The sequence below is a fragment of the Otolemur garnettii genome, unplaced genomic scaffold (assembly GCF_000181295.1).
Source record: "Otolemur garnettii isolate 467f Iridium unplaced genomic scaffold, OtoGar3 scaffold00193, whole genome shotgun sequence".
Lineage (NCBI taxonomy): Eukaryota > Metazoa > Chordata > Mammalia > Primates > Galagidae > Otolemur > Otolemur garnettii.
The window spans coordinates 1,611,111-1,625,823 of record NW_003852588.1 but is presented as its reverse complement, the minus strand read 5'-3'; the positions used below and the strand labels follow the sequence as shown (position 1 = coordinate 1,625,823).

Genomic DNA, 14,713 nt, shown 5'->3' with positions numbered 1-14,713 from the left:
GAGGTTGCTGTGAGCTGTGATGCCATGGCACTCTACCCAGGGGGATAGCTTGAGGCTCTGTCTCAAAAAAAAAAAAAAAAGATTTTTTTAATTTGATGAGAAGGACAAGCAAAAAAAGGAATCCTTTAGTGAGAAAATTCTCAGCAGCATACCCTTCTGCCCTAGCAGATCAGCTCTGCTGCTCCACGTGTATTAGTAAGTCTGTAAAATAAAGTGAGCAAATCGCTTCAAACCAGAAGTTCTTTGTACATCAGTGGATTCTAAGAAACCAAAAGGCACAGAGGTAGGCACTCATTCTCTGACTTTCCATCTCAGTGCCAGTGTTCTTCCAAATTAGGCTGTGTACCACCTGCATGCCACGGTGAACTAAAAAGCTCACACTCAATTCTGGGCTTTTCATCAGCTATTCAAAACTAGTAGCTCAGGTTATCACACAGAATCAAACTGAATGAGAAAGCAGGCAGATGCCCTCACAAATCACTTCACAGCAATCTCTGATATTCATGTCTAAGAAGCAGGGTTCTCAGAGAACTGTAGGAGGGAAAATGTCTCATTCCACATGAATGAGGCTGAGATCTCTCCTGAGGGGCCTCGCAACAGCCCCAGAGTCTGTTCAAATTGCTCATTTGTTCCATCATTTTCACAAGAGCCTTCAAAGGGCTCGACCCTATTCAAGTTGAGCACACAGGAGTGAAGATATGAACTGGCAGGGTTCCACATCCTACCGTGGGGAGGTGACAATGCAAAAGCTAAGCGAGCTGGGCTAACAGGTCCCTGCACTCTGACCAACACTCAGACCTGGCCTACAGCCCCACAGCGCCACAGCAGGGGTGCTAGGTGAAAAGTGGGAGACCCCCAGGGGAGGAGGTGGCCAGGCCTATGAAGCTCATTGGTGACCCCACATCTTCCAAGCCCCTCTATTCCTCATCCTCTAATTTTTAAGTTTCACTTAAAGCCACTAACCTCTGATGAAAATCTGAAAGGCTCTCCCCTTTTTGAAGAATGGCTTTCATCCTTGACAAACAGTTCTCCCCTCCATCTTGGCACCTGCCTCTCAGAGACCACAACAGGTGACTGTGGGAGATATACATGCTTACATGGGCTTCTATCTGCATAAAGAAATTCTTGAGGAAAGAAACTTCCCCCTGCCCCAGGGCTGGAGGTAGAAAGATACTGCACTATTCATACATGTCCATGTAGACATACTCTAAGAAATTCAATGCATGAAGAAGAAAATGCTGGATGCATATAGCAGGAACAGAGAAAGAAGGCACAAGAGAGGGCTACTGAGAAGAGCCCCGATAACACTCAGAGCTGATCCCAGAACTTCACCCCATACATCCAGCTTAGCCATGACCACTCCACAAGCCACCTGGGGACCAGGAACTAGGTCTAGTCTGGTCTCCCATACAACCCGTCACGCATCTGCTCAATAAAAGGTAAACCTCCTTCCTGGCTATTCTCCTGTAGAGCAACACAGCAAACCCCTACAGCATCAGGGCAAGCAAGGGGAGCCCTAGAAATATAGCCTAGGCCCACAGGATACCTACAGCCTTGCAGCTCCATGCTTCTCCTGGCTTCATGTCCTTTTAAACTACAGATGAGGACTGCAGGCCCTTTCTGCTCTCTGAATTATTTTTTTGTTAAATCATAAACACATAGATGATGTATACCTTAATGCATTTATGGGATACAATGTGCCAATTTCATATAGAATTAGGAACACTTACATCATACTGGTTAATATATACCTCATCTTGTTTACTTAATTATTGTGTTAAGATATTTATACTCTATACTAATAGATCCGACATGTACTCTTGCATTGTGCACCATATGTGTGATTCCATCATTCACGCTCCCTAAATCTGACCTCTCCCTTACCCTCTCAACCCCCTTCTCCCTCCTTCATCTTGGGCCATATTTGTGATCTATTCTTCATATGAAAGTGTGAATAATTGTAAATTGGTTTCATAATAGTACTGAGTACATGGGATATTTTTTCCTCCATTCTTGAGATACTTTACTAAGTAAGATATGTTCTAGCTCCATTCATGTAAACATAAAAGAGGTAAAGTCTCCATCTTTTTTTCCATGGTATACATATACCACAATTTATTAATCTATTCATGGGTCAAGGGACACTTTGGCTTCTTCCATGACTTGGCTATTATGAATTGAGCTTCAATGAACAATCTGGTGCAAATATCTTTGTTATAAAGTGATTTTTGGTCTTTTGGATATACACGTAGTAGAGGAATTGCAGGATCAAATAGCAGGTCTACTTTTAGATCCCTGAGTATTCTCCATACTTCTTTCCAAAAGGGATATATTTAGCTTGCACTCACTCCAGCAGTGCAGAAGTGTTCCCTTTCTCCGCCTCCATGCCAACATCTGTAGTTTTGGGATTTTGTTATGTGTGCCACTCTTATGGGAGTTAGATGATATCTCAAAGTGGTTTTGATTTGCATTTCTCTGATGATTAAAGATGATGAGCATTGGGCAGTGCCTGTGGCTCAGTGGGTAGGGCGCCAGCCCCGTATACCGAGGGTGGCAGGTTCGTACCCGGCCCCAGCCAAACTGCAACAAAAAAAATAGCCAGGTGTTGTGGCGGGCACCTGTAGTCCCAGCTACTTGGGAGGCTGAGGCAAGAGAATTGCCTAAGCCCAGGAGTTGGAGTTTGCTGTGAACTATGCGATGCCACAGCACTCTACCGAGGGCAATAAAGTGAGACTCTGTCTCTACCAAAAAAAAAAAGATGATGAGAATTGTTTCATGTTTGAATTTTTCTAATAATCTTCTTAATAGAGAGTTTCAGAAACCAACCTAATTTGAACAGATATGGAGGCTTAAGACATTTTTGTTGTTGTTGTTGGGGATTCATTGAGGGTACAAAGAACCAGGTTACATTGATTGTATTTGTTAGATAAAGACCCTCTTATAATTGTGTCTCACTTCCAAAAGGTGTACCACACACCATGACCTTCCAGCCCCCTCCTTCTCTCTCTCTGCTCTCCCCTTCCCCCACTCCCCACTGTATACTAGGTCATTAATTGTCCTCATATCAGAATTGAGTACATAGGATTCTTGCTTCTCCATTCCTATGATGCTTTAATACGAATAATATGTTCCACTTCCATCCAGGTTAATACAAAGGCTGTAAAATCTCTATTCTTTTTAATGTCTGAATAGTACTCCATAGTGTACATATACCACAGTTTGTTAGTTCATTCCTGGGTTGTTGGGCATTCAGATTGTTTCCACATTTTGGCAATTGTAAATTAAGCTGTGATAAACAGTCTAGTGCAAGTGTCCTTATGGTAAAAGGAAATTTTTTTTCTTCTGGGTAGATGCCCAGTAATGAGATTGCAAGATCAAATGGGAGGTCTAGTTTGAGTTCTTTGAGGGTCCTCCATACTTCCTTCCAAAAAGGTTGTATTAGTTTGCAGTCCCACCAGCAGTGTAAAAGTGTTCCCTTCTCTCCACATCCACACCAGCATCTGCAATTTTGAGATTTTGTGATATGGGACATTCTCACCGGGGTTAGCTAATATCTCAGAGTGGTTTTGATTTACATTTCTTGAATAATTCGGGACAATGAGCATTTTTTTATATGTTCATCAGCCATTCATCTGTCTTCTTTAGAGAAGGTTCTATTCATGTCTCTTGCCCATTGATACATGGGATTATTGGCTTTTTTCATGCAGATTAATTTGAGTTCTCTATAGAGCCTAGTTATCAAACTTTGGTCTGATTCAAAATATGTAAATAGCCTTTCTCATTGTATAAGTTGTCTGTTTGGTTTGGTTGTTGTTTCCTTAGCTGTACAGAAGCTATTCAGCTTTTAAGTCCCATTTGCTTATTTTTGTTGTTGTTGCAATTGCCTTGGAAGTCTTCCTCATAAAGTCTTCCCCAGGCCAATAGCTTCAGGTGTTTTCCCCACACTTTCTTTGAAGATTTTTATTGTCTTGTGCATCAGGATATAAAATCAATGTCCACAAATTGGTAGTCTTTGTATATGCGAATAACAGCCAAGATGAAAAGCTAATCAAGGACACAATTCCCTTCTCAGTAGCTTCAAAGAAAATGAAATACCTAGAAATATACCTAATAAAAGAGGTGAAGGACCTTTATAAAGAAAACTACTAAACCCTAAGAAAAAAATAACCAAAGATATTGACAAATGGAAGAACATGCAATCTCATGGCTGGGAAGAATCAACATTGTCAAAATGTCTATACTTCCCAAAGCAATCTACAGGTTCAATGCCATCCCTATTCAAATACCAACATCATACTTTCAAGACTTGAAAAAAAATAATTCTTCATTGTATCTGGAACCAGAATAAATCCCATATAGCCAAGGCAATTCTTAGTAATAAAAACAAAGCTGGGGGCATCAGCCTACCAGACTTTAGGCTGTACTACAAGGCCATCGCGATCAAAACAGAATGATATTGGCACAAAAATAGAGACATAGACATCTGGAACCAAATAGAAAACTAGGAGATGAAACCAACATCATACAGCCACCCATTCTTTGATAAACCAAACAAGACCATATACTGGGGGAAAGAATCCCTATTCAATAAATGGTGCTGGGAGAACTGGATATCCACCTATAAAAGACTGAAATTGGACCTGCACCTTTCTCCACTCACAAAAATTGATTCAAGTTGGATAAAAGACCTAAATCTAAGGCACAAGTTTTAATATTTTTAAAGTTTTTTTTCCTTTCTTACTAAAGCCAATAAAAGTTTCTTCTCAGATAAATATTCATAGAAGCTTTAAGATTAACTGATTTTCTCTAACAGATACTTATATTTGGAGCCAAACAGATCTTAATTGAAATCTCAACCATGCAATCTAAAGCCCATGGAAATTAGACCAGTCTCTTGGTCTCTCTTTCTCAATTCCTCAGCTGCTAACTGAGGAGAGGCAACTTCCCCATGTCACTGAACAGAGGATTAAAGTGAGATACACCATGTGCAGCGTGCAGCATAATGTTGCCTGCACACAGCAAGAACTTAACAATCATAAAGCTCCCTGCTTACTCTTAGTGCCTTGTAAAAATATAAAAGTTATATTTCTAAATTTTTTGGTCAGAGGCAATAATGAACATAAAAACCTCATTTTAGGGTTCCCATGCTCCCTTGCCTTTTGCAAATAGCATCAAGCAAGTTGAGCCATCTTTGGGGCCACATTTGAGTATTTGGGGGCACACTCTTTTGCCCCATCAAACCATTAACTCCGCTGACCTGAAACTCCGATTCCTCTAGACCCAGCCACAAAACAAAAGTTGGTTTTGCTTTTCTCCATAGTCCATGTATGATTATAATGGCCCCCAACTCTCTGTTTCACACCCAAGACCTACTCTGCCAGGGCAAATGAATTTAAAAAGTTTGTTTCTGGGCACAAATTTGTTTTAAAGCCATGAAGATATCCCTCTTTTCTCCTTTATCCCTCACCCTCCTGTCTCTGTCTCTGGGGACAACACTACTTATTGAGCACCCTCTAAGAGCTGGGTTACTACAAGCTCCAGATGGAGGCATTGGGTCTTCAGGCAAGGGATTAATTCTAGAGGTGAAAAATTATAAAAGACTCATCATCATTAGTCATCAGAGAAATGCAAATCAAAACTACTTTGAGATATCATCTAACTCCAGTAAGATTAGCCCATATCACAAAATCCCAAAACCAAAGATGCTGGCATGGATGTGGCGAAAGGGAACACTTCTACACTGCTGGTAGGAATGCAAACTAATACATTCCTTTTGGAAAGATGTTTGGAGAACACTTAGAGATCTAAAAATAGGCCTGCCATTCAATCCTACAATTCCTCTACTAGGTATATATCCAGAAGACCAAAAATCACATTATAACAAAGATTTATGTAACAGAATGTTTACTGCAGCCCAACTCATAATTGCTAAGTCATAAAAGAAGCCCAAGTGCTCATCAACCCATGAATGGATTAATAAATTGTGGTATATGTACACCATAGAGTATTATGCACCCTTAAAGAAAGATAGAGACTTTACCTCCTACATGTTTACATGGATGGAGCTGGAACATATTCTTCTTAGCAAAGGATCTCAAGAATGGAAGAGAAAGTATCCAGTGTACTCAGTTTTACTATGAAAGCTATAACACAATTATAACTCAAGAAAAAGGGGAAAGGGGAAAGAGAGGGGAGGGGAGAGGGGAGGATGGGTAGAGGGAGAGTAATTGGTGGGACCACACCTACAGTGCATCTTACAAGGATACATGCGAAATTTACTAGATGTAAAATATAAATGTCTTAACGCAATAACCAAGAAGATGCCGTGAAGGCTATGTTGACCAGTTTGATGAAAGCATTTCAGATTGTGTGTAAAACCAGCACATTGTACCCCATGATTGCATTAATGTAATGATTTAATTAAAAAATTATAAAACACCCATTAGATTATCCTGCTATGATGAACAATTTAGCTTTGTCTTTTATATTGAAAGTATTAAACTGGCACCATTTCATGTCAGTGTTTGAGCATCTATAGTACTCTGTGGTTCTAATTGAAAGAAAACATACTTGTGACCACTGTGTTTCCAAATCAAAGGTATTTTCTTTACCTCAAACATATTAATAGAATGTGACCGTAAGTGCTGGTTGTGTTGATCAACACTTTGTCCCAGAAAAGATCACAGTGGCAGAGACCAGCAGGCTAGCAGGTGGTGGGGTCTTGGCATGTGTTCTGCCAGAGGCGGGTTTCAGTGGGCCACTGATGGAAGGAAGCAGTGTGAATATGAAGGGTTGATAACAGCCCGGCAAACTGCAAGCCCTGGAAGGAGATGAGAGGGCTCCAGAACTGCGCTGTGTACAGTGAAGAAATCAAGACACTAGAAAGCAGCAGAAGAGGCCCCAGGCTCTGAGTTAATGAGAGTCAGACCTGTGACAGATGCAGACCTTACCCAGGCTGTTTAAGCCAAAGACACTTGTGACATGTTTGGATCGCTGACCCCAGTTAACAGAGAGTCCCAGTGAAGTTAAACAAAGTAAGTTTTGTTTCTTCTGGCTATCACTTAGTGTATCCCACCAGCAACACCTGAGTGGGACCGACAGCCCCACAGCAGTATGTATAACTCACAAATCCTCCTCAGGGGGGAGACAAGGCATCATCTTTTATTGCAGTTTAGGCTGGGGGTGGGGGCACATGTCCCATCTCTCACATATGCTGCTGTAGTCCCCTTGCTGCTCTGTGAGAAGAGTCTGGTATGGTGGTCACAAGACAAACCCTGCTCTACCTCTGTCCAGAATAGTGCTGGACAGTGACCTCTCCAGGATGGCTCCTCAGTGTCAGGCAGGAATGACTGCAGCACCCGCCTCTCGAAGCTGTGGGGTCAAATGAGTTAATACATCTGAGCGCTCATGCCAGCACCTAGTGCATGAGAAGCTTCTGTAAATGTCACAGATCAGTCACTGCGCCTTCCACTGTAGATGGGGCCACTCCCACACAAAGTCCAGGTTGGCAGCAGTCCTTGAATTCATAGCAGCAGTGGTTGACTGGTGACTTGTAAAGGGGAATCCCTTGGATACATTACACTTCCATCCAAATCTGGGACTCTCCTGTGGATTTAATCAAATTGGCATCCACAGATGAGCACAGCATAGGGACTGAAACTGAGCTTCACAACTACCTCTTTCGGGGAAGTGTCAGAATCTCTTTCAATATCTCTCATTTTTTCTCTATCAAGTTTACAATACAATGCATTTGAAATTGAAAATTACTACTGCTCTGGTCACATTTAATGTCCTAGTGTCTGTCAGACAATACATAAAGCTGGCAACCCAGGAGAGTTGATGGGGGAGTCCCAGACTGGAAGCTGGCAGACCTGATGTTTCAGTTCTCATCTCAAGGCAGGAGATAAATCAGTGTTTTGTCTCAGGCAGGCAGGAGGAGCTTCCCTTGCCTTCTTGAGGGAGGTCTGGCCTTCTTGTTCTTTAGGCCCAGAACTGACCCACCCATATGGGGAAGGTGACCTGCTCTACCCCACCCACCAATTCAAATGCTATGTATCCTAAACATCCTCACAAACTCACTCAGAACAAGTTTTAACCAAACATCTGGGCACCCCAAAGCTCAGTGAAGTTCAGGATTGAAACTGGCCATCACAGGCCCACCCTCCCCTCAGAGGTTCTCCAGTTTGTGTGGACACAGGAGTGGTTGCTACCTGCACACAGACCTCCCAGGGCCTGACCGTGTAGAATAAAGGCTATTAATCATGCCATTTTGCCCAAGTCTGAGGAGTTCCTGGGCTACAGGACTTTCTGTTTAAAAACTTGCAGAGATTTCTCAAACAGGGACAAACTTTCCACCTGAGGTAGAACCCTATCAGCAGCTACCCTCTGTCAACACATGATGCATACCCTGATCACCTACATACCCAACTCATGAACTTCCCCCCTTATACTTCACCTCTGACTCCCAGCCCTTATAAGGAAATTAGCTCCACCCCTAGAAAAACCGTAGCATAAGACAATGCTGAGTTCCCTGGGAACTTGGAATCAAAGGCTATGCTCACAGATTTGTACTCCTCAACCATGCGTTCTCCTCACAACCTGATGCTGGCTTCTTTCACACTCCACCTCCAGAGGGGTAGACTAGGAGGAATCTTGGTCATGTATTTTAAACCACCACAATGGCAAAAGCAAAAAATCCCATCTTTTTCAGACAACTGCCTGTGTCCAGCCACCAATACCACCATGTGGAAATGGATTCCATAAAAAGTCCATATAGTCTCGCCAGGAGCAGATTCTCGGAGTGGCTAAACCACAATTTAATTGGGTCAAGTGGATGCTTCTGCCACTTCAATTCAACCCCAACCTAGAGGCACCTTGAAAAATAATTAGAAGTCTCCAGAAATCCCACTCCTCTTGAGGCAGATGTGGTACCATATATTGTACATTCATCTATGGGATTCATGCAGCAACACCTTTGCCACTATCCCACAAGCTATCGGGTCAGGCAGTGACCCAGGAAGATAAGCAATGAAACAGAGAGGATGCGAACACCTCACCATCCCTGGCCTCCAAATCCTTTCCTGTCTTTACACATGCTTTTCATTTCTTTTACTTATTTCTTTATTCAAAGACACACTTGTGTTCATCCTAATCTATCATAAAGTCAAGTGCATTCATAAGAAGGATGGGAGAGAAAGTGAAAGGGGAGAGAATAATCTTTATTACCATCTTTAGGCTCAAAATTCTACTAAAGTGTTTCTCATAAGGTGGTTCAGAAGAGGACCTATTAAATTGTTATAGTTAAATTTAGTTGAATTATAGGTGACCACCCAAGGGACTGTAAAAAACTGGTCAACACAGAGGTGGTCAACATAGGAACTAAGCCTACTGTACTGATGCGTACATGGGGCATATGTCCAGTCTATGAACATTAGGTCAAGTTAAGGAGGTGGTCAGCTGTGTAGGTTCTAGGGTATTACACTACTGTACCTTATGGAAGGATTAGAGATTTTATAAAGCTAATCTGTCTCATTGTTTATTTTGTTGCCTATTTAACAATTGACATTTCTATATATTCTCTTTCAGGTAACTGAGTGATTTTAGCTTAGATCTTCAGCAAGTGTGGCAAAAAAGGAAAGATCCTGAACAATCAGTCACATTTTCTGTGAAGTCAACTCCAAGTAACGTTCCTGTCTTAACCACAAACCAGAGAAATGAAGCACATTATCAATCCATACGAAAACATCAACAACACAGCAAGAAATAATTCAGACTGTCCTCCTGTAGTTTTGCCTGAAGAGATATTTTTCACAATATCCATTGTTGGTGTTTTAGAAAATCTGATTGTCCTTCTGGCTGTGTTCAAGAATAAGAATTTGCAGTCACCCATGTACTTTTTCATTTGCAGTTTAGCCATTTCTGATATGTTGGGCAGCCTGTATAAGATCTTGGAAAATATCCTGATCATGTTCAGAAACTTGGGTTATCTCAAGCCTCGTGGCAAATTTGTAACCACAGCTGATGACATCATTGACTGCTTGTTCATCCTCTCTCTGCTTGGCTCCATCTTCAGTTTGTCTGTGATTGCTGCTGACCGCTATATCACCATCTTCCATGCTCTGCAGTACCATAGCATCGTGACCATGCGCCGCAGCGTCATCATCCTGACGGTCATCTGGACCTTCTGCACGGGAAGCGGCATCACCATGGTGATCTTCTCCCATCACGTCCCCACAGTGATCACCTTCACATCGCTGTTCCCTCTGATGCTGGTCTTTACCCTGTGCCTCTACATGCATATGTTCCTGCTTGCCCGATCCCATGCCAGGAAGATTCCCACCCTCCCAAGAGCCAACATGAAAGGGGCCATCACGCTGACCATCCTGCTTGGGGTCTTCATCTTCTGTTGGGCCCCCTTTGTCCTTCACATCCTCTTAATGACATTCTGCCCAAAAAACCCCTACTGTGCTTGCTACATGTCTCTCTTCCAGGTGAATGGCATGTTGATCATGTGTAATGCAGTCATTGACCCCTTTATATATGCCTTCCGGAGCCCAGAGCTCAGGGACGCATTCAAGAAGATGTTCTTCTGCAATAGGTACCAGTAGAATCATTGATCCCTGATTTTTAGAATCCATATTGATAATATTGTCAAAGGAGTGAATAATGGAACATTCCAACAAATACTAACATTTGTGACTGTCCTTTCCTTCCCACAAGCTAGTGTTTATAGTGCTTGGTTTTATGGGAACAGTCATGTTGTAGGAACAACTTTTATAACTTTATCACCAGATAGATAAGCTGATGTACTAAAAAAAAAAGGATAAAATACAAAGTATAAACACAAAGGCTCTTGGCTAAGGCAAAATCTGTTCTTCTATAGTTATCTAGCAAGGCTACTCTGGGGTAGCCTTTCCAGGCTGAAGGCCACTGCAACCAATTTCTAGAAGTTAAAGCGCCTGGGCAAGTGACCCATCACAGATGCTGGAAGGTCTGAACTTGCCTGTCTTCTGCAGCCACACAGCCTCCCACCCTCCCTCCTGCTCCCTGGCCTGCCTGATGTGGGATAAGCCAACTGCAAGCTTTTTGGAAGCAGGAAGATTATGAACTACAGATGTTAGATAAACCAGGGTTGAGTTTCCAATAAACCAACCTTCTCAGTTAGTCTTCTTTGCTCTGTCAGCATCCCTTTTGCCTTAAAATCCTTCCCTGTTAAATCTCTTCCTTCTTTAAGAGCATGAATTTTAAAGAAGGAAATAAAAAATTAATCCATTTTGTTCATATGTGAAAGCACACAAAGGCTAGAAGAAAACTGTGACTCTGAAAAAGGTATAACCAAACTGTGTATGTTTGACCAGATGTAGAAATAAAGGAAAAACAACTCTAGTATGTATTTTGTGGAATGAGTAGAATGAGAATGTGTGTGTGTTCATGTGCATAACACGTGTGCATGTATGTGTGTGTGCTCCACATACTTGGACTACGAGGAAAACCAAAACCAAAACAACACTTCAAGCAATGGTGCTAGCAATATAGACCCCCACCAAAGCATGATGAAAGTTCTACCTGCTTCCTCAGATGAGACCAGAAGGCAAATCCAGTCACTGAAAGATTTCATCCTACCATCAGCCACAGAAAAGATGGCAGATAGTGGCACCTCCAGTAGGAACAAAAGAAACATAATTTGTAAGTTCATCTGTTTTTAATAGCTAAAGATTAAAGAATAAGCAAGTTCCTGCTCATCTGGAGAGTGACATGAAGAGGTGAGTGATGCAGGGACAGAGGAGGGCAGCACAGGCTTCAGGCACACAAAGCCTGACCAGGTGTGGGATCCACACCTGGAGGGACATTGTCCTCTGGAAGAGCCAACACTTTGCCCTTCAGAGAGTTCCCACATGCTACTGAGAGGAGAAGACAGCCACACACAGGCATGATCATTGGTGATGGGTGTGATATTAGAACAAGGAAAGACAAGAACTTCTCAGGAGCAGAGGAGAAAGCTTTGTGTTAAGGGAGGACATCACGGGCATGTGTCCATGGCCTGTGTCATAGACTGAGGTGAAACCCAGTACATTTTCTTGTCCTCTTCTGGAGAAATCCCTCCCTGTTTGGCCCCTTCCCCACTATTTATTCTAACATTAACCTGGATTTATCAATACATAAAATATATATGTTTTGTTTGTTAAAATACCATATATAAGTTTATTTTCCAAGAACTCTAAAGCAAAACCCTATAAATAATTTTAAAAGTATCATTTCTCATTGAAAAGTAACATGTAGGACATTTTCCCTTAAACTGAGTATTCCCAATAAAATGTAACCTTTCTGTGTAATTGTGCTGCTGTGTGATAGTGAGGTAGAGGCACCATTAACCTCCACCATAAAGGGTCCCAAACCCTCTGCCTAAAGAATTCTGCCTTTATTGACAGCTTTGCCATCTCCTCATCACTCTCAATCACTCTGCTATCACATCTGACTATTATCAAAGGAAAATAATCTAGAAATTCTTTCACCTCTCACAAAAAAAATAAGTTAAGAAGGCTAGTCTAATAGTGCATTAAGAAAAAAATAAACAATTTTTTAATTTCCTCTAAATCCTGAGTACAAATTCAGACACATTTTCAATTCTAGGTCCTCAGCTATATTCAAATCAGAGTAGGACTTCTAGTGTCCACAGATGCTGGGAAAATAATGGTTTTCTACCCCTAACTTCATATGTACATGTCTTTCAAAATGAAAACAGTATCAAATTGAAAATATTTGTGCCAGGAAGATCAATAGGTTATTTTATCAAATTCTCTTTTCCCCCGATTACAATTCTCTTATCAAATTATTAAATTTTTAACCTACTGTGTGGATACCATACATTTGTATTCAATTTGCAGATGTTCCAGCATCAGCCCAGACAGCTGAAGATATAAGATAAAGGATGACTGGCTCTCAGCTCTATAATGTCCTCTTAGTGTGAGAGTCCCCCCGATTCTGAGCCCTCTCAAATAAAAGGAAAGGACATTTCATCTTCCTGCCCATTTCCCATCTAGTCATCCACAGACAAGAGAGGTCCGGCGAACACTTGCTGCCCGTGCAGTCACACGTTCCTTGAGCAGAGACAAGAAAGGGCTGAGACAGTCAAGGAGCACCCCGGGGCATCCAATCAAGACCCGCTGAGAGGCATGGACAAGTCAATAAATGAATTCTGAAAATTTTCAGAGCAGATGTTTGCTGAGCTGTGGCAAGATATCTAATAGTAATAATATTAGTGACAATAGCAACCATAATGGTAGCTATTATGAAGGTAGAACCTTGTAGAACAGGTGCTACAAGCCAGGTCTGATTCTAAGGGCTTTGCCTGCATTAATCCCCACAAGGACCCTAAGGGTAGTTCTACTTCCATCCTCTTGTTTTTAGATGAATAACCTGAGGTTCAAAGGTATTTACAGCTTCTACTAGCAGACAGGGGAAGGTGCCTTTGTGATTCTAGCCTCCTGGTGTTCACATCTGTGTAACGCCTGCCCCTGGGTTGTGGGCGGGACCATGACTTGCTTCTAACTATGGGCTGCAGAAAATGTGATGGGCTGTCACTCTCATGATTATAGTACATTACCTACAAACTTGCCTTGCTAGAAAACCTGCTAGACAGACTGTTTGCTGGTTTGATGAAATAAGCAGACATGCTGGAGGCCCAATGAAAGGTATAGACAAATGGTGCCTAGAGACGAGGCCACAGAAGAGATGTTCAGGCCAGGTTTATTGAGAAGGGAGGGTGACTCACCTGGGCAGTGCAAAGATGGCATCTGTGCCCAGGGGCAGCTAGAGACCCCTTTTACATGGAGCCATACGGGGGAGGGCGAATTCTACAACTGGCCCAGGAGGGTTGGCTAGCCATATCCTTCATATCTTTGTCTTAGGAGGAGAAGGGAAGCAGGGGGAGAAGAAAGGGTACGTATGTGGCTGCGTTAGGACAACCAACCCCCAAATCTGGCAAGAAACTGTACAGGGACCTGCAGAGACTGAGGCAGGTGGTCTCTACTTTCTGTTAAGAACCTGAACCTCTCAGTCATGCAGACACTAAGCCTAGGTGAGAACACAGTCCAGGCTTCACCTTGATTTTAACCCTGTGAGACCTGAGCAGAAGAGGTAGCCATGTCCAGGATTATGGCTCATGAAATTGTGAGATAAGAAGTGTATGCTGTTTCAAGCCAAAAATAATATTTCATTTTATATGGAATCAAAAAAAACTTCAAATAGCCAAGACAGAAATAAGAACAAATCAGGGGTATCATGTTACCAGACTTCAGGCTATACTATAAATCTATAGTGATCAAAACAGCATGGTACTGGCACAAAAATAGAGAGGTAGCTGTATGGAACAGAATAGAGAACCAAGAGATAAACCCAGCCACTATATTCATTTGATCTTTGATAAGCCTATAAAAAACATAAATAGGGGAAAGATTCCCTATTTAACAAATGGTGCAGGATGAATTGGCTGGCGACTTGTAAATGATTGAAACTGGACCCACACCTTTCATCATTAACAAAAATTGGTTCTCACAGGATAAAAGATTTAAACTTAAGACATGGAACTACGAAGATACTTGGAGAGAGTGCAGGAGAAACACTTGAAGAAATTGGCCTGGGAGAATATTTTATGAGGAAGACCCCCTGGGCAATTGAAGCAACACCAAAAATACACTACTGGGATCTGATCAAA

The 14,713-nt window shown here is 42.0% G+C and overlaps 1 protein-coding gene across 1 annotated transcript in view; it reads left to right on the top strand.

The window, feature by feature from the left end:
* MC2R (melanocortin 2 receptor) overlaps window positions 1-10,607 on the top strand; it is a 21,702-nt gene extending 11,095 nt beyond the window's left edge. The window contains exon 2 of the mRNA XM_003801003.1: window positions 9,586-10,607. Coding sequence (XP_003801051.1) covers window positions 9,714-10,607 — 894 coding nt within the window. The 5' untranslated portion in view covers window positions 9,586-9,713. The remainder of the gene's footprint in view (window positions 1-9,585) is intronic.
* The last annotated feature ends 4,106 nt before the right edge of the window (window positions 10,608-14,713 follow it).